Source organism: Astyanax mexicanus, chromosome 5 (genome assembly GCF_023375975.1).
Source record: "Astyanax mexicanus isolate ESR-SI-001 chromosome 5, AstMex3_surface, whole genome shotgun sequence".
Classification (NCBI taxonomy): Eukaryota; Metazoa; Chordata; class Actinopteri; order Characiformes; family Acestrorhamphidae; genus Astyanax; species Astyanax mexicanus.
The window spans coordinates 41,415,312-41,440,405 of record NC_064412.1 but is presented as its reverse complement, the minus strand read 5'-3'; the positions used below and the strand labels follow the sequence as shown (position 1 = coordinate 41,440,405).

At 38.7% G+C, this 25,094-nt stretch overlaps 1 protein-coding gene across 5 annotated transcripts in view; it reads left to right on the top strand.

The window, feature by feature from the left end:
* The first annotated feature begins 6,744 nt into the window (after positions 1 to 6,744).
* Positions 6,745 to 25,094, top strand: part of adam23a (ADAM metallopeptidase domain 23a) — a 39,654-nt gene continuing 21,304 nt past the window's right edge. For 3 of the 5 annotated variants that reach the window (XR_007439156.1, XM_049479334.1, XM_049479337.1), the window contains exons 1-18: positions 6,746 to 7,142; positions 10,060 to 10,247; positions 15,286 to 15,362; positions 16,257 to 16,320; positions 16,903 to 16,985; positions 18,505 to 18,568; positions 19,004 to 19,076; positions 19,167 to 19,252; positions 20,067 to 20,132; positions 20,299 to 20,367; positions 20,578 to 20,744; positions 20,838 to 20,922; positions 21,502 to 21,589; positions 22,380 to 22,431; positions 22,541 to 22,640; positions 23,162 to 23,233; positions 23,708 to 23,794; positions 24,107 to 24,187. Coding sequence is in view for 4 of the 5 variants with exons in the window: in XM_049479334.1 (XP_049335291.1) it covers positions 7,064 to 7,142; positions 10,060 to 10,247; positions 15,286 to 15,362; positions 16,257 to 16,320; positions 16,903 to 16,985; positions 18,505 to 18,568; positions 19,004 to 19,076; positions 19,167 to 19,252; positions 20,067 to 20,132; positions 20,299 to 20,367; positions 20,578 to 20,744; positions 20,838 to 20,922; positions 21,502 to 21,589; positions 22,380 to 22,431; positions 22,541 to 22,640; positions 23,162 to 23,233; positions 23,708 to 23,794; positions 24,107 to 24,187 (1,581 nt within the window). In the remaining variant the exon portion in view is untranslated. Of the gene's footprint in view, positions 7,143 to 10,059; positions 10,248 to 15,285; positions 15,363 to 16,256; positions 16,321 to 16,902; positions 16,986 to 18,504; positions 18,569 to 19,003; positions 19,077 to 19,166; positions 19,253 to 20,066; positions 20,133 to 20,298; positions 20,368 to 20,577; positions 20,745 to 20,837; positions 20,923 to 21,501; positions 21,590 to 22,379; positions 22,432 to 22,540; positions 22,641 to 23,161; positions 23,234 to 23,707; positions 23,795 to 24,106; positions 24,188 to 25,094 lie in introns of all 5 variants that reach the window. The other 2 variants (XM_049479335.1, XM_049479336.1) reach the window with 2 other exon arrangements.

Genomic DNA, 25,094 nt, shown 5'->3' with positions numbered 1-25,094 from the left:
AGCGATTAGCATCTAACTCTAATAATACTGCTCCAGCAGTATTAAAAGTGCTAAATTTAGAAAATACTGATCTCTGAACAGTGAAAAAGCTAGCTAGCTAAGCGGTTAGCATCTAGCTAATGCTATTGCTGCTCCAGCCTCGGAGCGGCACGGCTCTGCACGGAGTGTGTGTTTACTGCTCCTTACACCTGACGGGTAAAATTTAGATAATACTGATCTCTGAACAGTGAATAAGCTAGCTAATGCTATTTGCTGCTCCAGCCTCGGAGCTGCACGGCTCTGGACTCTGTATAGCACTGAAACTCTGTATAACGCTGCACGGAGTGTGTGTTTACTGCTCCTTACAACCTGACGAGTAAAATTTAGATAATACTGATCTCAGTGAATAAGCTAGCTAGCTTAGCGGTTAGCATCTAGCTAATGCTATTGCTGCTCAGCCTCGGAGCTGCACGGCTCTGGACTCTGTATAGCACTGAAACTCTCTATAACGCTGCACGGAGTGTGTGTTTACTGCTCCTTACAACCTGACGAGTAAAATCCATACAAAAGGCGCACCGTATTATAAGACGCACTGTCAATTTTTGTGAAAATTAAAAGTTTTTAAGTGCGCCTTATAGTCCGAAAAATACGGTAATCAGGATTTGCATATCTGTGTTTGTTGCTGTGGTATCGCAGAATGGGCCGCATTGTCACTTCTAGTTCTGAAAAGCAGCTTCATTGAATTTCTGCCTGCACTGTTTAAAAGAGTGCTTACCAGTTTCAGCATATCTATTATTATTTTTTACTGAGCTTTACTACAGCCAACATGAGCACAGTTAGCATGTCTGGACTTCCTCCACATTGACTTAGGACTGGGAATGTCGTGTCATGCAAAAGTTTTAAGGTCTCATTCTAAAATCTATCACTGGAATGGCCGTGTGCAGATTCTTTTTCAGCAAATGTTTACACACATTAAAGATGTTTTGAGTAGCTTCTTCTGATCTGGCTTACTATTAGCATTAGTTAACATTAACACAAGTTAAGGATGGTCAGGTTGGCTAGAATTGGGCACAGTTGACCAATTTTCCTGCTTTAACAGACCTACTAAACCTGGCAATTTACAGGTGAGTTGAATCTGGTGTAAAATGCGTAATTGTGCATGAATCCGGGCCTCCAAAACCAGATTTGCCCACCCTTGACCTAAATTAAAGGATCCTTAAGACACACAGTATGGCTGTGGTATGTATAAGGTATGGAATTGGGAGCCCCTATAATATACAGAAATAAATGACAAGGCACTGCTTTAGCCTAGGCTTGTCAACATAAGAGGCACAGACACAGAAAAAAGCTGGTCTGTCAGGCAAATGCTGTATAATTTTTGCACAGATGGATTTCTGCGTAAAGTTCATTTTTGTCTGTATTTCTTGTTTGTTAGTCATATGCATATAATTTTTTAATAGTTAATTGGGATATTTTTTAAGTTTGTAATAAATATTTTTGTCAAAATGTTTAAAATTTAATAATTATTGTACATTAAAGTTTTTATTGATTATATTTAACATTGTCTTTAATAAATATTAGCTTTTACACTTTTTCAGCAATATCTCACCAAACCAACGGCTTGATCTTACTTTTTCTTTCACACATTTTCTTTCTTTTGCAACATCCACAAATATTTGTGCATAGAGCCAACCTAGGCTTGCTTTTAATATTTCAACACCCTTAAAGTCTGTAGCTAACTCTGGTACCAATAAAGACAGCTGCAATAGGACCAATTTATACTAACTCACATGATTTGGCATGAAAAGAGCATTTCAGAGAGGGAGAGTCTCTAAGAAGAGCAATTCTTGACAAGAGCTTCACCAATTTGCAAAGAACGGTGTCTATAATTGTCAAAAAAAAATTTGAATAATCTAGAGAAATCACTGCACGCAAGTGACACGGCAATGTACTCAGTACTCAAAATCACTGCATGAGCTCAGGAAGACTTCCAGAAATGAAGTGTTTTTTGAACACACTTCACCTTGCAGTCCACCAATGCAGGTTAAAGTTGGATCATGAAGAAAATAATCCATATCTCAAAATCACTTAGAAACACCATAATTTGACCATAGTCAAATGCAGGGTGCAAATTCTACATTGATAATTGGGGGCGTCAAGTATTTCTTTGGGGTGTAAATGGAAACCAGTACAGCGAAGGAGCGTGCTTCACTAAACTGAAGTCTTACAAATGTCTCGCGTCCTTACTGTAATGTCTACAGCATGTAAAAGATTAATTCATTACATCAGCTTATGTAGCACATACCACACAATAATCTTTCTAGGCATAAATAATATATTATACTGCAAAATTCACAATTAATCCTGCAAAAGCACACAATGCTACTGGCTGCTATATTTTGACGGCTTTCTCGCCTTCAAATTTTAATTCATATTCTACAGGATCTCTCACACAGGAATCATTTGTTATATAATTCTAAATAAATTGAAAATAACAATGTAACTGACCATCTATGTAGATAAGGCTTCTCATCCATATATTTCGAGACTGGGACTACAATATTAAATGTTAAAGGGAGACTTTGGAATGCATTTATATAGCTTGGCTAATGCATTTTAAAAAGCTTGGCTATTGTTAATTCTCAAAGTAGATAAACAATAGTGATAAAAAGATTGAAACTAAGTCTTACCTTAAAAAAATGTAATACACCAGTTTACTATAAAACTCCCCATCTGAGTAAATAATTCCTCACTAGGTTTAATTACTGCAACGTATGAAGCTTTTAGTTTCTTGTTCACATTTCCATTCCACCTTAACAGTTTCCCATCATTAAAACACAGTTCCCCTTTTAGACTGTAGTAGATAATAAAGGGTTTCAAGAGTTTTACACATTTCTGAATAGGGTGCAGAAATTACTAACAGTCCATATTATACAGAACGTGGATTCCCATTTGAATGTTCTGTTTCACCTTAAAAGCGCCACAGTATCTACAGCCTGAAGCCTGTGTGCCGCGACAGCAGCAATTAAGGCGGAATGGTAAATTAGCAGCATTTAAGGTGGGATAGCAAATTCATGTTAGTTATTTATGTAAGGAAAAGTGTGTTTAAAGTGCATATTTAAGAAAGCGAAGTAGATAGCAGCCACGTACACGTAATGCTGTATCTTGAGCAGCTTGCGTACCTTAATTTAGACGCAAGCCACCTGACCAAGAATGAGGCAGCAGGCAGGTAAAGGAGAAGAATGCTTATTAACATGAACGACATGATACACTTTAGGGGGGCTTAAAATCGTATCATAATATTGTTCCAGGCATAGATACTGCATTGTTTTTGTACCTCTTTAGGGGGGTTGAAGTCTTAATTGGGGGGGGTCTGAAATTATGGAAATTATTTTTGGAATTTACAGACGAAATATCCTGCAAGCTCAAAAGGAGAGGGCCCAACCAGCTTGTCCAACTTTCAGTGCTGTACAGTATGTAGAGGTTTAAGGACAATATATTCTCTCATCTAGACAATGTCTGTTTCAGGTGGCACCCTTCTCTACTGGAATGGTAGAAGTGTAATCATAGGGGGGCACTCATTAGTATACACTATAACATTTTCTTGATCCAGAGTAAACATCATCATAATTTATTGCAAACAGCATCCTCAGGCACTCAATCACTTTTTTTTACTATGAGTAAGGCAGTCAGTTCTTCAGGCCTACATTTTTGCCACTCTTGGCACTTTAGTGGGGAGTGGGGAGGCAAAATTGAATCTACTAGTGGTTCTGTATGCCATTCTGTGGTCTGCTGGTCCCCTGAGACCATCACAGTGAGATTATGAAATCCATTCTCACATTGCATGCCCTTCTGCACTTTCACCCATACTCATCTCTCAAAATAATCGCTTTAATGATGCCTGGCGGTCACGAACAGCTCAGACACTCTGAGATCAGCAGGGTGCTTTTCCGATCTGTAACTGCACCCAACCAACTGAACCAACTATAGAAACATTGATGTCACAAGCCTGGATGTGAACAACAGTCATTTTCAATATGCGTTCTTGTGTGTTTTACATCCTTGTGTTCTTGGCACACAGTGAAACAAGGATGGATTGTTTAGTGAATGTAGGAAAAAAAAAACACCCATCAATCTGCAGATCAAACCCACAATTTCACATTTCTAATTACTTACACTTAAATAAATGTGCTTTCGTTTCTGCTTATGAGGCAGAAAATGGGTAGCAATGTTAAGAAACCTGACTTCAACAGTGAAATTTTATACTGTTATGTTGTGAGGTTCATATAACTCATTCTCCAGTGGTAGCTTGAGATAAGCTGGTTATCTTTGATTAAAAAAAACAGTACACAGCACATCTCAATAGGTCCTCCTTATTTTTGCAAAGTAACTCATCAAGAAAGTTCTTTCCAGGAACACAAGTCTGTTCTTGTGTTCTTGTGTGGTTTTGCTTTATTGCCTAATGTCATCTTCCACCGCCAAAGTAACATCCCAATTCTCAAGATTGTATTTACCAAGACCAGCCACGAAAACTGAGAATATATCGATTAGGTGATATATATTAGGTGATTAGGTGATACTGCCGAGAAAAACAAAAAATGCCCAGCATTCACTGTCAATTTATTGCTGGCATGGTGGCAGAAAAAAAGGTTATACCTGCATTTGTAAGTTCTTGTATTGTCAAATATTATCTCAGCTTGTCAATAATTCTTCCCAAGAACCTGCTCAGTCCTCCATTCTTGTGTTCGTTCTTGGGTCTTGATAGTGTGTTCTTTGTTAGGTAGCTTGTCAAGAATGTTCTTTTCATTTTTGGTGCTGAGAAACACTCCTTATCATTTAACCTCCTGAGACCTATAATTTAGCTTGTGTGCATTTTTTATTTATCTTATAGCTATTTGGGATTAGTAGGCAGTCTTTGTACAGGAAGTCGTGTTTTTTTTTTTTTTTTTCGAAAAACAATGTGCTCATATGGATCATTTAAAAAGTATTCTTGCTATTTGGGATCAGAAGGACCCAATTAGTCAAAAACTAAGTTTTAAGTTTCCACAGTAGGTAAATAGATTAGTTTCAGACACAAAAATTGATGAGAAATTTTACTTGGCCCATATTTTTATCTGGACTGGCTGTAGAAACATTTGACTGGGATTGGCACCACCTTTAATGAATTGAGTGTAATGTTCTCATGTGGCAGTAAATGGTAGAGGCAGTGTTTCCATATGAGGCCAAAGGGTCAACATTAATTATCAAAATTAGTGTCCTCATAGGGGACATTGCATTTTAGCTTTTCTGCACCATAATACTTAAGCCCAATCCCCCTAGGAATTGGGACAACCCTTTAAGCACCCCATAAGTCGTCAGTCGCTAATCTTCAGTAACCTTGCGGCTGATGGTTAAATTGTTAAATTTAGGGCATTGTATGTCTTCTGAAATTGGGGAGATGGTGCAGAAATTAATTATTATTGTCCATTCCTAAATAACTCTGTTATAGGTAGCTGAAATCAGCTTTGATTAGCTTTTATTTTATTTTATTTTTCCGATCCGCCTGAAATGCTGTAGCCCCTGCCTCTGTTGCACCATTTAAGGTGGAACAGGAAAGTTAGCTAGCTACTGAGACAAACTACTAGCAATCTTTTGTATGCTTGTTATGAAGCATTCGGCCATAAAACATTGAAACTACACATTAGCTCTGGTAATAGTGCTAATCATCATTTTTAACAAGGAATACTATACATTTGTGGGTTTCATTGGTCTTTTGTGCTTCCATCTTACCAGTGATTCTCCTACACCTTTGATTGAAGTTTTATCAGAAAAATCTCTCTAAGAAGAGCTAACAAGCCCTGTCCCTTCCACCTATGCCTCCAGCCTAACAAGAATTGAGATACCCCTACCCCTTGGCGTGCACACGCAAAACAGAGGGGTAGGGGCAAGGCTGAAATGGGATTGGGCCAGGGTCTCAAGAGGTTAATATAACAAAATAGCAAGTACACAGAACATCTTGATAGATGTCCTCCATTATTTTGTTCTTGCCAGCTGTAGTTTGTCACGAATTCTACTCAAGAACAGTCCGGTTTCCATGTTCTAATAACTAAGGATCACCCCTGGTGTCAGATCAACAACCAAGTACTATATAATTTAATATAACAAAGTAACATGTGCACAGCTTCTCAGTTGGAGTCATCCATTCTTGAGTTTGTTCTTGTTATTTGGTAGATTGTCAAGAACATTCTTCCAAAGAACACAGGTCTGTTCTCCACGAGGAACAACCCTGGTGGAGTCAGAACCAAACACAGTCAATTCATTTTTTGTAACAATATAGCAAGTTACTCAGAACATCTCAAACTCTCCATTCTTGTCTTCTCATGTTCTTGCAAGGTAGCTTATCAAGAATAATGTTCCCAAGAACACAAGTCTGTATATATAGTAATATATATAGGAAAATAACTATATCTTTTAATATAACAAAATAGCAGGTACTCTATAGATGTAAATCTCAATAGATGTCCTCCATTCTTATGTTCTTGTGAAAAACACTTATAATGTCAAGAACATTGTTCCCAAGAACACAAGCCCGTTCTCCACTCTCCATCCTCCACGGTACTGAGGAGGAACACCCCTGGTGGAGTCAGAACCGCACGCGCACCCGCGAGAGGCTGTGTGAGCTGCGCTCGCTCATGCGCAACTCGCCTGGCTGGCACGTCAGCGGGTGGAGTGCGCAAGCGCAGTGGCTTCTCCCGCTGTGTGGGATGCTTGGCCACCGCCTTCTAGCCGCACATCCATCCCCGCCCTCCTCCCTCTTTCTCTCAGCGCGCGCTCCCTCTCCTCCCCCCCACCCCTTCTCCTGTCACCCGCGCAGCGCGCGCGCTCCAGCCAGCCCCTTCCCCTTCATCGCCGAGAATACATGTTGGATCCGCCGCCGCCGCGCGCCCTCCAGCCCAGCCCGCCCCGCGGGACGCGCCGACGATTCAGCCGCATTTTGTTCTTTTTGCTGCTGTTTAAACAATGGACCGGCGCGCTCGCTGTGGTCTGACGCGTTAACCGTAACGTCCTCTTTATTTATTATTTTTCCAGCCTTCAAATATGAATCATGCGTCTGATGTTCCTGCCGAGTCTGCTCGCTAGCCTCCTGATAGCCCTGCTGCATCCCAGCTCCGCGGCGGCAACCGGTACGTATTACCGTACACGCCCGGTGAGACACCTGTCTTCGTTTTATAACGGTGTAAACGGTGTATAACGCTTTACAACGCTTCATTTATCATGCTTCATTCGTGAGTGTGTATGCGTGTGTGTGTGTCTATGTACCTCTCGGAAGGTAGTGGTGGTGATGGAGATGGTTGGTGGTGGTGGGAGGGAGGGGGGGGGGGTATCCCCCATATATGTCCTTATCAGTCTCTACATATCCCATCATATCTCCATATATCCCCTCATATCGCTAAGTATTCCTTCATATATCCTGTCAATCAAGCACACACTGATCGTCTAGCTACACCACTAATCTAATCATCTCAATTGATACGCCCCCATTGCTGTGCTCTGCTTGTGCTTGTGTGTATTTATATACTACAGCCCTGGCTGTTATATCTAAGAGTACATCACAGAAGGTGGTGGTGTGTATGCTGTGGTGGGGGTGTTGGGTCCCGGTATCCCCATATATTTCCACATGTCCCCATTATAGGCCTGTCACGATCAGGGGTGTAAAAATCACAGCAATATCATATAGTATTGTATGTACCTCTTGGAAGGTGGTGGTGGTGGTAATGCAGGGGGGATTTGGTTTTGGGGGGGTTTCCCCATATAGTTCCACATATACAGTATTTCTACATATCTCTCATATCTGCATATATCTCTTTGTATCCCTTCATATATCCTGTCAGTCATACAGAGACATAACATCTAGCTACATCACTACTATCATCATCTCAACTGATATGCCCCCATTGCTTTGCTCTGCTTTTGCTTGTGTGTATTTATATACTACTGCTCTGTTACACTTATATATTGTGCCTCACAGAAGGTGGTGGTGCTGGAAATATCCCCATATATCCCCAAATAGGCCTGTCACAATTAGATGTGTAAGAAAATATTGATATCATTTTTTAATCAGTTTGAATTAGTTTGCATGTATAGTTTAATGTCAGGCAGTGGTTAATTTAGTGTTGTGTTTAACTCAACCCACTAGATAGCAGTGTTGAAATCTGTTGTTAGAGCCCACAGTTGTGATTGGATAAAAAGTAAACTTTTCTTTCGCACTGATTTCACATATTAAATACGATTCTATTTGATTTAAACTATCGCAATATATCGCTTTGCTTACAGTATTAATATGTCGATATAAATAAGATTATAAGCCCTGTATCATATCTCCATGGTCTTGCCAATACACAATTCACCGCCATGACAGCTGCTTCTATTTGCATAATACTCTGTCCCAAAAATAATTATGAAAAACAATATTATTGTATTTTAAGATTTAATAATGCCACAGACATGGATCAGGGGTTCTCAACCACAGAATGGCCCGCAAAAAAAGAGAGAAAAAATGTTTATGTAATTATTTATTTATGTTTTGTATTTTATTATATTTAGGATTTAATTTCTCAAACTGTACCAGTTCACTATGGACTACTACCTCCCTGGGCTCCTACAGTTAGTCTTTATAATCGACAATGTCGATTATAAAAATCAGTCGACTCATTTCAGTGTCGACTAATCGTTCATTTTTAACAGCACTGCACTGCACAAATTGGTTCACACATACAGTTTACACTCAGCTTGGTTTGAGTCTCCAAAAGTACCCAAACCCAACACATAACACATTCACTAAATATCAGTACTTTTCACATGTTTATATCATATTGGCATTTAAAGGGCATTTAAATCCCATTTGCAGTGGGTTTCCTTCATTTTGAAATGATGAAAGCCATGACAGAAATAATGAGTGACTAATCGGCTAATCGAAAAAATATTCAGTAGTTGCAGCCCTACTACCTTCCCTAGGGATGATCTGTGGACACTGGTTGTGACCCTGAAATTATCATACAATTATTTATTATGACACCCTTTTAAAGGATTTAAAAGACATCAAGATGTATAATATTTTCTTCATTCAGTGCAGTCCACACTGTGTACATTGCATGAATGACTAAAATACGGGTGTTCATTCATTCATTCTCATTTACACAAACAGTCAAGGAATCACAGTGGACGATACTGGGGTTAGCAAAAATGACCATGTGTCCATTTAATGTATGTTAAAACGTTAACGCAATTATTGTGACAGGCCTATCCCCGCATATCCCCCATGTCCCCCTGTATCCTGTCACTCATTCACAGACTGACAATCTAGCTACATCACTAATCTGATCATCTCGATTGACATGCCACCATCACTTTGCTCTGCTTTGCTTGTGTTTATTTATACATACTACAGCCCACGTAGGACTGGGGGTCTTTTTATAGCAGGCTGAGTGAGGAGGAGGAGGAGGAGGGGGGATATCCTGTGCCGGAACAAGAAGCCTTCTAAGTGCATCTTAATTTGATTAGCGATTGCTAATAAACACACACAACCGCATGCATGCAACCAGTAGCACGGCCTTGGAGAGTTTGGAGGAGACTGTGGAGATCATTAGCTAGCATTGTTAGTAGGGCTGCACAATGTTGGAAGAAACATAGGAATTTTCAACAGTTTTCACCAGAAGTGAACATCAAAATCACGATGTCAATAATGCACTTTGTGTATGAAATATTGAGAAAAATTAATGTTACTGGGCAGATCAACTCTGTTTTTGGTTGATTTACAGAAAATGTCTGTATATTCCTTTTATGACAAACATGGAATAGTGGTTTAATTTGCCTTACTGCTATATACTGATATTGCGTGACGTCATGCAATGTAATCACTGCACAAGCTATTTGACTGGTTTTACTGGTTTGTGTGTCTGTGATTTAGTGCTGTGCGCTAGGGTCACAGCACCCCCAACACACCCCACACCCTCCACCTCACTCTCTCCTTTTCATGTATAATTGACGGGCTTCCTGTCCGAGAGTTAACGGCGTGTGTCATTCCGCCCCATGTCCTCGCAGTGTCACCCGGCGTGCAGAATGAAGAGGAGTCGAGGCCGACGGACAGCGATGGCAGCAGGACTCAGAGAGAGCACGAGCATGAGGTGGCCGTCACCTACCCGTCACGGCTCGTGTACTACCTGAACGAGGAGGCGGAGAGCGCACACCACGACCTGGACACCCGCACGCGCAACCAAGCCGACGGCCAGGTGAGGTGGTGGGTGGGTGGGTTATGGTGTCGATGCTGGTGCTGTGAGGGGAGGAGTTTGGGTCTAAGACTTATAAATTGTTTGTTATTTAGTTGTGTATTTATTTTGTAGTCAGTGCCATGTTGTTTATGCCCATATTTGGGGTTCCATGTCTATGCTACATTTGTCTAAGGCCAAAATGAATGGGCTTTTTTAAAAACTTGCCTCAATCACATTCTGTGGTAAATAAACCAGTTCAGAACCCTGTATGTTTGATTCTGAGTAAATTCTTCACCTGATCCTCTGATCTTATAAGAGTAGTGATAAAAAAATGCTAGCTTTTAGCTAATGCTACAGTGCACCAAATTGATGTTACAGCACAGTGGCTCGGAACAGGAGAAAAACAACTCTGGTCAGATCGCATTTTGGATTATTATTCTTCTTAACAGAGGATCATGAAAGCATTTAAACAGGTGAAAACAGGTGAAAACTTTCAGTCTGGTGATGTGGAGCAGTGTGGCCTGTGTTAAGAGTGTTAGAGGTTTAAAAGGCAGATAATAAGAGAAAATGAGCTTTAGTTACCCAGTTTTTCTCAGTGCTGTTGTTTTGGAGTAGCGCTTTCCCACAGATTTGAATTTAATAAGGTCAATGATTAAGACTAATTACAGCTCAGCAGATCCAAATAATCAACTAACTAACTAACTAACTAACCACCCTCACTGAGGCGAGCTGAGTGAGTTACAGCAGGAAAAAACACTAAAACAAGCAGGACAGAATTACTCCAAAACCACAGAACTAATCTATCTAACTGAATGACCAATAAGAGTTTAAAACACTTAACATAAAAAGGCTTAATGTGTGCTTTCTTTACACTAAAATCTATTATTAGGGGTAATCTTAACATAGCTTAATGTACTAAAACAACAAGACAGAAACACCAAACTTCTTTTATTTATTTAAGTGCATAATAAATTTAATCCGAATTGCTCATTCGCTGTAAAATGTAGAAAGGCTGCACAGTAAACAGGTTGGTTGGGTAGATATTCACCTGCACAGCACATCATGTATTTTGAGTTAAATGGTCTAACTGGTCTGTCAGTCTAACCAGTGTGTTTGATCAGTTTGATTAGTGCTTATACCGAAAAAGTAGCATGTAGAACAATCATCTGCTTCTATAATTAAATACGCTAATACCACAGCAGCTACACTGCTAAAGTGTGCCACAGCATTTATAAAGTTTGATACTGGAGTAACTCTGTGCTGCTAGTTTAAGTGATTTCCTGCTGGCAGTTAGTTAGTGAGGGCAGTTAGTTTATTAGTTGGACCAGCTGGGTGTAATATGCTGTAAAAATATGACCGGAGTTCACTGGTGTTGCGCTACATCGAGTCTGCTCGCTTCTCTGCTGCTGTGCTGTTACGTCAGTTTAGTGCGCTGTAGCATAAACTAAAAGCTAGCATTCTTCTAATTATGATTCATAAGTGATTGCAAAATTCAGAGGATCCAGTGATGTTCAGGAGAAAAATGTACACAGAATAAAATGTACAGGGTTCTGAACATATTTATTTACCACAGAACGTGATAGAGGCGAGTTTTTTTAAAAGCCCATTCATTTTGGCCATAGACAAATGCAGCTTAGATATAAAACCCCAAATATGGGCATATGAGGACTACAGAATGACACATGACTGCAGTGGTCTTTGGGTCAATATCAATATAATGTGTATTTTGTGTCAAAGCATAGTAGTTTAAAATTCATACAAACATTTTACATAGGGCTGGGCAATATGGTAAAAATATTATATCACAATATTTAAAGAAATGTTCAAACTACAGTTAATAACAGATAGCATACAGTAAATACATTGAGTTTTATTCAATAGTATGTTGTACTTTATTCAGTTAAATGGCACTAATTACACTCTCTGTAATGAAAAGGAAATGTATTTTGTTTTTACATTTGACACAGTTTCATTTTTATGTATTTTACCATCTCTGCAGTGCTGCCAAGTTAAGCTGTAAGATTCTTCTAAGTGGTAAAATAACACATTTGAAAAAAAAGATCCACAATTTTTTAAATTCTTTAGGCATTTCGATTATTCATTTAGCTATTTTAATTTTTGAATAAAAAATATTTAAACATGAATCCCCTGTCAGCCCTGTCACCTTGGGATAACCCCACCCCATTAAGAAAGTAAACATTGACATCATGTTACATCACAACCTTCACATTATTTAGTTTATTAGGGATTGAAGACTCTTGCTGCATGTTCAGTAATTCATAATTTTAATTTCACGTAATATTTATTTATATTTCATATTGTCTACATACTTAGGTAAGATAAAGCTTAAGTTGTCGTGGCAAAATATCACGGTAATTAAAACGATTTTAGAAAATCATAATGTATCTTTGGAACAGAACAAGGTCATTACAAACAATTTAACATGTCTGTAATGCTAGGTCAACCACATTTCCATCAAATGCCAATTTTTACATTTTATGTTGTTCACCCTGTCATGCAGTTTGCCATATCCGGGTGGACACACACATGAAAAAAAAGGAAAAAGAAAGATGAAAATACAAGTCAATATTAAACATCTTAAATCTTCTTAAGGGCCAGAAAGCAAAGTATTCTGATAATAGTGTGTGTGTGTGTGTGTGTGTGTGTGCGTGCATGCACACACAATGGAATGCTGGTTGAGCACTTTATTGTATTGAGGCAAAAAACATCTGCAAGTGCCCCCATATACAGCCGCCCCCCCTCCCTGTTCCTCAGCAGCTGCTGAAAATGGTGCATTGTGTACATCACCGGGCCCAGTGTGCACAGTTGAACATGGTCCACCGCCACCCCTCCCCTACCTTACCCTCCACTTCCTTCCAACCATCCCCAACATCCTTTTTTGCAAAAGTAGCACTCCCTTCAACCGCACATCCCTACCCCCCAGCTGGGACAGAGGTTGGGGCTTTGCTGGCAGTGCATACAACTCCCGCTTTGCACTGCCAATGCAGCATTTCAGGGTAAAAAAGAAGCACCGCTGTGTAATTTGAGTTATTGTTTTTTCTTCTCCCAAAGGAAAAGTTCTTGTGTAGATTCATGGCGGTTTTATGTTGGGGGCTACTGTTAAAAGGTGATAAGGTGGATATTTAAAAACAGTGACCTATTTTTTCTGCTTAATACTTTTTTTCTCAAGTGCTGTTCAATGTAAATAGATACAAGTATGACTAAGGTGTTCAGAGGCCCAGTTCACACCTGGCACTAACCCATGTGTCCTGGGTGATCCAATCATAAATGTTTGCCAAAAAACATAGATATTCCCACCTGGCATCTGATTTTTTTATATGGCTCCTGTGAGCATTTGTGAAGGGATTTCTCTCATAATCCCCACTGGAGACTGGGCCAGCTATATTAAGAGGCCTCCAGTTTTCTTTGGACAAAGTCCTTAGTTTAAATTTTGGGGCAGTCAGCTAGTTTTACTTTACCTTTAGCCACTAGCTTATTATTGTAGAGTGCTCAGCTAATCAGCTCGAGAGTGTGATATTGCAGTTTTTATGTATGTTTCGGCAGGAAAGGTGACATGGTTAATGCAGGTGGCATTTTTCTGTTGGGGACGCATTGTGAGGTTTTGTCGGTAAAACCACAATAATAATGTGGTCATATGCTTCTCTGATTACCTCAGAATCTAATCGAATTAAGTGAAAGGATTACAAGGCATCCTCAAGACCCACTGTATCCTGTTCATGATCAGATTGGAGACTTTGACTAAGCCATTCTAAAAGTTGAAATCTGTGCTTTGGGTCATTGTCTTGTTGCCTAAGTCAACTCTGCTCTAGCTTCAGCTTACAGAAAGATGGCCTGAGAGCAGATTAGCTTTGCGAAAAGCAGGGAGCAGGAAGCACCAGGACATTGATAACAGGGCTTTGGGTTCGATATCTGAACTTGGTAAGCCACCGCCACCCGGTCGTCTTGCCCAGTGTTTTTCCTGAGTTCATAAAAACACTGGGCAAATGAGTCATAAAAACTGGCAAGAGAGGACTGCAGTTCTTTTAGGGGTTATTGGGAACTTTATGCCTTTCTGGATGATTGTTGCTCTTGCTCTTGGAGAGATATTTGTTGACGTTTGACCACTCCTAGAAAGGTTGATTACTTTTTCAAATTTTCTCCATTTGAACAGTGTGGATCTGATTGTAATTGCTGTGTGTCTTTTAAACTCCGATAGGCAACAACCTTTTTCAGGAATCAGGAGGTTCCCAGGAGATCTCCATAAATCTCTTACTGTATATGTGACATGTTGTTGCTGACTGAAAACCCTGTACTGCAGATTCACTCTGATTAAAGGCTCAGTGTTAGGTTTATATTGGACAGGGCTTCAATGCCTCTGACATTTTTAGTCTAGAAGTGAGATAAAAGGGGCTCTGAGTGGCTCAGCAGACTCAGATGCTGACACCATGGCCAGGAAATCATGGGTTTGTGGGTTTGAATCAGAGATAATGCTGCTTCACCATCAGCAGCCATGCTCTCTCTGATCTTCAAAAATACTTATGATTAAAAAAAAAAGACGACATAGAAATCATATTTTCCAGCTTAATCACTGTTAGTTTCACTTTGTGGGTGGACAATTTTAGTACAAATTGTAATTTGATAGAAATATGGTTGAGCTAGAAGTACAAACATATTGAATTGTTAATAGTGACTTCTGTTTCAAAGATTCTTTTTGATTTTCTACTTATAATTCAATTAAATTCTAACTTTTTTCGTATCAGTTAAGCATAGAGAGAATATGAGGAATATTAAGTGAGAGTAATGTTATTTTTTGCTGAACATGCAGCAATCATCTTCAGTCTTTTAAAAAATAAAACAGTATGAAGATTGTGATGTCGAATAAAGGGGTGGGGTTTTCCCAAGATGACAGGGTGGACAGGGAATTAATGGACATGTTTAAATAGCTTGTATACTGCAGATACATGAAACATTATATTGTTATACTGACATTGACCCTTGTGCATTAGTATTCCTGTAGAAAGTCATAGCTCTCCCGTTTTGTCTGATGATTTTCCTACAGGCTGTTCACTTGGCCCAGGCAAGTTTCCAGCTGGATGCCTTCGGTTCCACTTTTATACTGGATCTCACGTTAAACAAGTAGGTGTAGAGGTGTGTTTGTTTGTGTGTAAGCGCATGTGGAAGTGTGTGTGTGTGTGGGTGGGGTGGGGGGATGTTGTGTTGGGGTTTTGAGGTGCCCATGTTACTCAGGGCTGTGGGTGGATGCTCATATTGTGCAGAAAATCAGAAATCTGGAATTGGACGGCTAAGCTGATATTATACTGGAAAATGTTTTCTACCAGTAAACCCTGAGGAGACTAAACAACGGGGAACAAACAGGATGCCTCAGTGTGTGTGTGTGTGTGTAGGTGTGTGTAGGTGGTGAGTGAGTGTGTGTCTGAATAGCAGTGACTCACTGCGACGTTGTACTTTTTCATGTGGAATCTGAGCTCTGAAATAGATAGTTTTATAATCCGTGGTAGTGTGGGCAGCAGTTGCAGGTCTGCTCAGGTGTCGAATAGAAATATAACAGATCACTCCTTTATTTTTTTTAAACTTGTAGCGCTTGATATTGTTATATTACACAGTAATGTACTATATAATTATATATTTTATTATTATTTTATCATTATTTAAAATAATGCCTCACTTTAGCTTAGTCTAAATCTCTCTACCTCACTCTTACTCTCTCTGCCTCACTCTGCCAATGTGTTTCTCATGAAACACATTGCCAATATTGCAATATAAAAATACAATATATCCTACAGTCCTATATTGAACTGTTATGAACTGTGTTTGTTAAACAACCAAAAAGAGAGTGTCAGCAACCAACAACAATAGACTGCATGCTTCAGATGGCATTGGAGATTTGTTGATTCTACTAAAAATTACAAAAATTGTTCCTTTAAGAATTCTTTCACCACTAGCTGGATATGTATTGCAGCTTTGTTGCTTCTGTGTAAAGCCTTAACATTTTGTCTTATTTGTTTGTAGTGATTTGCTCTCTTCAGATTATGTTGAGATCCACTACAAAAAAGACAAACCAGTTTTGTCGAAGGTAAGAATCATACATATACGCATTTATCTACCCCCTATTAAAAGCCATTTAGTGCATGTGTACTAGTCTGTAAATACATCCCCCAGTCTCTGCCTCAGTGTAGTAAAGGATCATGGTCAACATAGTTCCTGCATTTTGTTTTTTTTACTTTGGTATGAATTAAATGCTATTCCAAGTCCTGCACAATTGTTTATTATTATAGGGGCGAATAATAGAAATTTAAAGGCCTACATCTATCTATGTCTATCTATGTATGTTTTGTATATATATAGTTAAATAATCCTGTAAAATAACCCTTATGCTGTAAGTCTCTCTCACATGGTGCAGAGTTAATTTCATAATGGTATTGGATCAGTATCAGTATTGACTGATACAGGAATTGTGTGTATCGTATTGTAACTCAAAAAAATTGATCAGTGCATTCCTAGTTTCTACCGCTACTTAGTAAACTAAATAGTCTCTTCCTGTGTAGCGTGACACTAATGAGGGAGTATGGATCCATTTTGTTTACAGTCAGTGGGTATGTGTGTGTGTGTGTGTGTGTGTGTGTGTGTGTGTGTGTGTGTGTGGTTGGGTGTTTAGGGAGGGGAACACTGCTACTACCACGGAGAAGTCAGAGGAAACAAAGCCACGCGAGTGGCTCTGTCGACTTGCAATGGGCTTCAGTAAGACACCTCCAATCACTCATTTCTGCGTGTGTGTGTGTGTGTGTGCAGAACTGTGCCTGCTTGTGTTTGTACATGTTTGGAGACACACTGTGAGGCCAGATGGCAGTGGAGGGCATGAAAGGGTTTGAATGTCATCAGTTGGTGTGTGGCAGTGTATCACAGAGAGAGTGTAGACGTGCATATCCAAGCCATGATAGCAATCATTCTATTCACTGTCAGTGTAACGCTAATCAGTTCAGTTTTCTAGCCGTTGTTGCTAAATGTGAACTTTGTTTCTTTTTTTTTTCATTTGGTGTAGTATGGAACAATTGGGTTTTCATTTAATCAGTTTTCTATTTTTTTTTTCTTTTCTGCCCCATAAATAAATTAATCTTTACATAATTCTCTAGTTTGTAAGATAAATAGATTGGATTATACCACCAGCCTGGGGGTGCAGGGCAGACAATCTAATCTTTTCTATTTTCAAATTTTGCCTCAAACAGTTAGAAAATGTAACTGATAAAGGGTACACTGTCCTATTTAGCAGTCATGCACTGGAATTAACATTTATGGCTGAAATTAAAACCAAACAAAATAGAAAATTTGTCAGAAGGTCAAAAATCTAATTCTAAATCTAATTTGGAGGCTTCTATTACATTTTACACTTGTTTCCCACCACTGAATACATTTTATAACCTATTTTTATAACCTATTTTCTAAAAAAAAAAGCAATTACAAAGCTACAATTTTTTATTCATTTTGAAATTCAATTCTTATTTATTATATTATATTATTGTCCTAGCAGACAAATAAAGAACAATTTAGCTAGTTACCTCAGCAGTGCTATTTTACCCATAAATGTACGCTAATAGTGCTGTTCTAATCTTACATTTACTTAAATACTACAGTGCTTTTTATGTTACACATTTAGCTGTAACCTGTTACCTCAGCAGTGCAATTTTAGTCATACATGTACCAGTATTGTTATTCCAATTATATATTTACTAAATCAGTAATTTTATTTTGTAGATTTTGTCAGAATTGCTACTTAAGTCACATATGAGTGAATTTCACACAGAGATATTTAGCTAGTCAAAGAAATGCTAAGGCTAAAGTTAGCTAGCTACCTAGCTCATTCAGCTGTAAATAAACCAGTGTGTGAGGACGTATTAAACTTAAATGATGCGGAACTTTTTTTTTTTTCGGAAGTAGAGCATAAAATAACGTACCGTTTGCCAGCTCCCTGCTTCAATATGCAGTCTGTCACCGTTATTGAAAAATCCTAGCGTTAGCGTAAACTGTATAATATGACTTCAGATACATAATTTGTATAAATAAAAGGATTTTAAAGGTATTGGACCAAACAACATGATTTAGTTGCAATTTTTTGGCCCAATATTTTCAGTTGCCAGATTTTTAGTTGCATTTTTGCCAAATATTTGGTGCACCCCTTCTATTTAATAATGCTACACATGTTTTTTTTGCTGACCTTTTGTGAATCTTATCTGCTCTGCTTTCTTCTATTCTCTTTTCACAGTGGAATGTTTGATGATGGGGTGTTTGTTTATCTCATCGAGCCCCTAAATCAGACTCACTCCACGGTAAAATCTTACATTGTGCCCAGAATCATTTTTATGTTAACTATTTTTTTTTAGATTATATATTTTGTCCCAGAATTGATTGCAATAATCATAGCATAATAATGCAATTGCACCCTTTTAAAGAGCTGAAATTTTAATTATTAAGATTATTCAGACTTTGGAATATAAAACATGCCTAAATTTCCTAATTAAATAAAAAATAAACATGGGTTAAATATGTACAATTTCTTACCATGAACTTATTGTAATTTATTTAACTTATCACATGCTCCTTTAGCTCAATTTAACAAATAAACGTAAAAACAATCAAATTTGGCCCAGGTTTGTGATGATTTCTCTTGCTAAGAGATATATTTGCTGTGAAGCAGCAGTGTTGTATTCTCTATTTTAACAAAGGCTGATTTCAGTCCTGACGGTTTAAACTGTGACCTACAGGAGACAGAGTCTCGACCCCACACCCTGCGGCGGACGTCATCGCTCCGTATGGGCCGTGACCCTGCTGGTCTCGGTAAGAGTGCGCCGGTCGGACTGTAAGAACACGTCGGTGAGTGATGTGGTTTCATGATTTTAGTTTCTGTCTTCTTTCTTTTTCTCCCAGCTGACGAGGTGCAGGGAGAGGAAGAGGAGGATGAAAAACAGATCTTCTCCGACATGGCGTGGCTAAGGCGGCGCAGAAAACGAGCGGTAAGGTTCCGACCTCTGTGCCATTGGTTGTTGTGAAGATATTGCTAAATTCTTGCTTACACAGCCTTTTGAGCAGAGTTAATTGTTTAAACATAAAATTGCTTCACATGGTTCTTTGCGTGATTCAATAGAAGAACCATTTTTGGTTCCATAAAAAACATGACTCTCATGCAAGATAAAATATTTGGTTCAGAAGCGGCTTTTTCTGGTAGCTGGTCTTTAAGGGTCAAGGTGGTAAAAGACAGCGCTGGTAATGGTTTCTTTCCAGTTTGGTATGTTTTGTAAAGCTGCCTGACCAGCTAAGTGATGCTGGTCACACTGGTCAACAAACTTGGTGATGTTGAACATGCTGGTTGACCTGCTTGGTAGGCTAGTCAATTACCTTGGTTTCACTGGTAATACTTTTTGGCCAGTGTGTTCTTATTGGTAATTCTGGCTTAACAGATTGGTCAAGCTGGGTAACAAGCTTAGTCATGCTGATCATGCTAGTCTGTCATCTTGGTTTTGTTTGTTCATGCTATTCATGCTGGTCAACCAGCTTGGTGATTCTGGTTAGTCACCATGGTTATGCTTGTCATGTTGGTAAGCCAGTGTGGTCATGCTGGTTGATCCAGACTTGTAAATGCTTCAGGAGGGATCACGCTCACAAACACGGTTCTTTATAAAATCCAAAAGTGTCTTTTATGGCATTTCGCAAAGAAACATTTTTTACTAAAATGCCCTGAAAAAATGTGTTTTGCTGAAATCTAGACAGTTGAACAGTGGATTTGATTAGTGCTTGTGCTGTTTAGTCAGTGTGAGCTTTATCTTTTAGGTGCCACAGAAATTTTTTGATGAAATGAAGTACCTGGAAATTATGATCGTCAGTGACCACAACACGGTGAGTCTAATTGTGTCACATGACACATTCTTTTAGTTTGTTTTTAGGTCTGATGTCTAATGAAACTTATTTGCTAATTAGTAAAACTGAACATTCTGTGCGTTTATTTCCCCCTTATTTTTGTGCACTCTATTAATCTGTGCGTTTCTTTCTGTGTGTTTTCCAGTTTAAGAGGCATAACAGCAAAAAACATGCCAAGAACTTTGCCAAATCAGTGGTTAACCTGGTAGATGCTGTAAGTAAATAATACATACTAAAATGTGATTTATATTGCTTAATTTATGGAGGTACTTAAAATAAAATAACCTAAAAATAAATAACTGACTTCTTAGAGGAATATATGGTTATAGGCTCATAACAAAAAAAAACAAATAAGCAAATATGCAAAACTAACAATCTATAACACAAACTATAAATATTATTGGTGCGATCTACCGTTTCTCAGATCTTTAAGGAACAGCTGAACACGCGTGTAGTACTCGTTGCGGTGGAGATCTGGACAGACAGGGACAGAATTCCTCTGAGTGTGAAGCCTCTGGAAATGCTCAGAGATTTCTCCAAATACCGGCAGCAGAACATCCGTGTTAATGCAGATACTGTCCACCTCTTCACGTAAGTCTAAACAGCAGAGATCAGATCGTCATTGTGAAGAGCCTGTGATTTCTGCTCAGAAGTTGTCGTAATGAAAGTTACTTTTTTTCGCAGAAACGTCACGTTTCATTACGGCCGGAGTAGCGTGGCTTATATCGGTGGGGTGTGTTCAATAGGACGAGGAGTGGCCGTAAATGAGGTATGGCATCTAATCATGTACTACTAGAAGATTAGAAGATTAAAAACGTTTTCTATTACAAATATATATTATTCTTTTTAGATTTTGACTAGTTAATTTTTTTTCTGGAAACTGAACAAAATGTAACATTTAACACGCAATAGTACTATTTCAATCATAAATGTACTGCTAATGTTACTATCCTAGTCCTGTATATCTTTCCCTGCTGGCTACGTCCTGTTTCATTGCACATCAGAGGCCTGGGGATGGGGCAGGAGGGAGAAGTCTGTTGTTGAAAACAAATCTGACATTATCTGATATTAAGCACTGCAGTTAACTGACTTAAGATAAACTAGTTATTGTTTGGTCTTTTTACCATATGTCGCTATTTTCGGACAAAGATTTTTGGTTGCTAAATAATAGTTTTTACCGCTCTACTGCAAATTGTATTTACTGTCCATATCTTGCAACTACTAGGTAATATTATATAGGAAGTTCTAGGTAGTTAGACTAGGTGTACTACTCCCTGTCTTTAATGTTAGTGGATGATATGTAACCCTATTTCTATTTTTCTCTACTGTCTATCCTTTATGCATTCAGTTTGGAAGTACGTGGACAATGGCTGCATCTCTCTCTCAGAGCCTGGCACAGAATTTGGGTATCCAGTGGGACCCTGTAATCAAAAGGAGTATGTTTTTAACTGTCTTACTATTGTGGTTTTTAAAAGCTGCCCAGTATGTAGCGCTATTATGTAGCTTTACTTTCTCCCCACCATCGCAACCATCACTAAACCAAGGGGGGCTCAGTTTTCCGCTGACACTAATCGGCGATAAACTCCTGCCCAACACACATCCGAATTTGCTTCTCTGTGCCAAATCTCACAGCGTGTTCCCTGCTAGCAGAAGGGTGACTAATCTGCTCTTTCATTTTGCACCAGTTAAGGGAAATTATAGGTTTGGTGAAAAATGTAGTTTTTACACAATGTTAAACAACCCCCAAATGTAGTCAAATATCTAAAACTGTTTTCTTTTAAATTTCCTTAGTATGGCTGAAATGATCTCTACTACCACGCTGTTAGCATTGCTACTGATAATAATAATGGGAAACTATATTGTTATCTGGTTTTATTCAGCTATTTATGCAATTCATTTAGAAACCATCCATGAGGCATGATTAATTTAAAAACTTTGAGCCGCATTAGCAAAGATGTGTTTGGATAATTTTAGGAAAAGAACACGGCATGGGGATGAGCATTTAGCCTGTGAATGCCCGTGAATGAAACCATGTTGAAAACTTTTGGGCCAGCTCATAAAAAGCAAATACATTTGTGGTTTAAATGTGTCTTGATTGTTTACACTTTCATTTTTATCTGGCCTGACCTTACACAGATATAGATATAATCCTGAAACTAGCTAAAGATGCCTGAAAGGACAAAGTGTAAACGGACTCTATTTTGTCTCTCTGTTTGTTTTCTCCAGAGGAGTGCGGCTGCATGGATTCGTGGGTGGGGTGTATAATGGAAGATACTGGGTACAGTGGCGTACTTTCATGTGCACACACTTTTTACTCAAGTGCTGCATTCTTACCATTCAATTAAAACAATTTTCCTAATTCTCGATTTCTTTGTTTTGTCTTACAGAGTACAGCATCCTCGAAGGTTTTCCAAATGCAGCATTACTGATTACAAGAACTTCCTGCTCAGGGGAGGAGCTTCCTGTCTGTTTAACAGACCCAACAGGGTAACATATACACATATGGCACTTTTTAAAATATATCTCAGTTTCTATTCCTATCAGCAATATTTGCTGCTTCACTCCATAAAAACTATAAACTCTCCACCTCAGTAACTGCTGTGATCTATATGTTACAGTATGTTACATATCTTTTGCACATTTCATTGTACCATATCGGTACTGCACTGCCCTGTCTGTTTAATTTTTTCATCTGTTGTATTTACTGTATTTATTGTAGTGTTACACTTTTGCACTTTATGTTGTATATTGTATTGTTCTCTGTTGCACCATAGTTCCGGAAGAACGTCATTTTGTTACACTGTGTACCTGTACTCAGATGTAATTACAATACAAGCCTCTTGCCTTGACTCTTGACAGTTTGTTAGTTCAAGTTATGTAGTAAACAAAAAAAATCATCACAAGTTTTTCATTGGACAGCGACAATTTACTCTTTTGTAAACTCATGTTTAAGGACTTCATATGTAAGTCTTCATTCATAAAGGGTGTGTATGTGTGTGTGTTGGCAGCTCTTTGAAGTTACAGAGTGTGGCAATGGATATGTGGAGGTGGGAGAAGAGTGCGACTGTGGTGCCAGGATGGTAAGTTAACAGACCATTATTATTATTACCATTATTGCCATGTACCATTACTATCATTTACAACCACTACACATAGTATCTGAATTGAACTTTCGCCTGCACTCATCACATCTCTGACTGGACTTACCAACACACACTGCTGACAGTCCTTACTGATAATAGTCTGAGTAAAGGCTAAGTTAATTAAAGTTTAGGCTACAGTTTTTAATCAGTGTTTTAATTTTGTTGACAGAATGTAATAACAAAGTGCAAAGTTCCTGTAATAGAGGCCAAAGATGATCTGGCATCATACAAAACTGCACCACACACCATGAAACCATGCCTTTTATAAATGCGACATGTGACAACAAACTGTTTATTTTGGCACTGACCACAGTGCCTACTTACACAGATTTGTTGGTCCTCTCCACCGACATATAAATGAGATGACTTTAGTGTTGTCTGAGTCTGTATACTGTGTGTGTTCTGTTGCAGGAGTGTTATAAAGACTGCTGTAAGAAGTGCTCTCTCTCTAATGGTGCTCACTGCAGTGATGGGCCGTGTTGTAACAGCACCTGTCTGGTAAGGTCAATAATCTTATCCATAAGATTGTATATTAGTGGGATTTTTATTATCATCCTTGTGTATTCCAGACTGAACTGTATCCTGAAGGCAGGCTGTCTATTTTTAATCCGGACAGTGCTTTTTTAAGGATGGATGAACTGAAAGCAGTACATTTTCATCCTCTGTCAGTCTTGCTCTTACAGCTTGGATAGGCTAAAAAAAGAAAAGTAATGTAATATTAAAAGGTTCTCCGTCTTCTCTCATCTCTCTCTTATTCTCTCCCTCTCTCTCTCATCTCTCTCTCTCCTTCTCTCTCTCTCTGTTCCTCAGTTCATTCCGCGGGGGTACAGCTGCCGTTATTCTGTGAACGATTGCGATATTTCAGAGACTTGCACTGGAGACTCAGGACAGGTTACTGTTGCCCTTGCTCCCCTTTCTCTCTCTCTCTCTCTCTCTCTCGCTCTCTCTCTCTCTCTCACACACACACGCTCTCTCTTTTTTTCTCTCTGTTCTCTTTTGCACACACGCACACACATACACACACACACACACACAGAAAGCTCTTTTTTTGGTTCTCATTTTTATAACACCGAAAAACCAAATTACACCTGGTGTGATATTATTAGATGATGCTAAGGTAGACAATATTAAATGACTTGGACTAATGATATACCAATATGTTATTTTTTGGCCTATAACGAAACTGAACAAAATGAAAATATTTGGCCACTTTTTTACCATTTTAAAAAATATTACACACATATTTTTGTGGTGCTCCACACAAAAGTTATTACAATGCTAAATTGTATACATATATTAAAAACTGAAAATTGTTACATCCAAGCAGACAACCCAAAAAAAGCACAGTACAGTGTTTCTACTACAAACATTTTATATGCTCCTAAATTTCCTTCGGGATAAATAAAGTATCTATCTATCTACCACACAGAAGGAAGCAGGTCTCGGCTGGGCTGAAGAGGTTTATCTGTTATGCCGGGTTAAAGTGTGTAATGCTGCCATTGTAAATAAGAAGTTGTTCTTAATGATTTGCCTAGTAAAATAAAGGTTTAAAAAATAAATAAAAATAAATAAAAAAATAACAGCTGGGTTAAAGTGTGTAATGCTGCAGGTCTTGGCTGGGCTGGAGGGGTTTAGCTGTGATGCTAACAGCTGGGTTAAAGTATGTAATGCTGCAGGTCTTGGCTGGGCTGGAGGGGTTTAGCTGTGATGCTAACAGCCGGGTTAAAGTGTGTAATGCTGCAGGTCTTGGCTGGGCTGGAGAGATTTAGCTGTGATGCTAACAGCTGGGTTAAAGTAT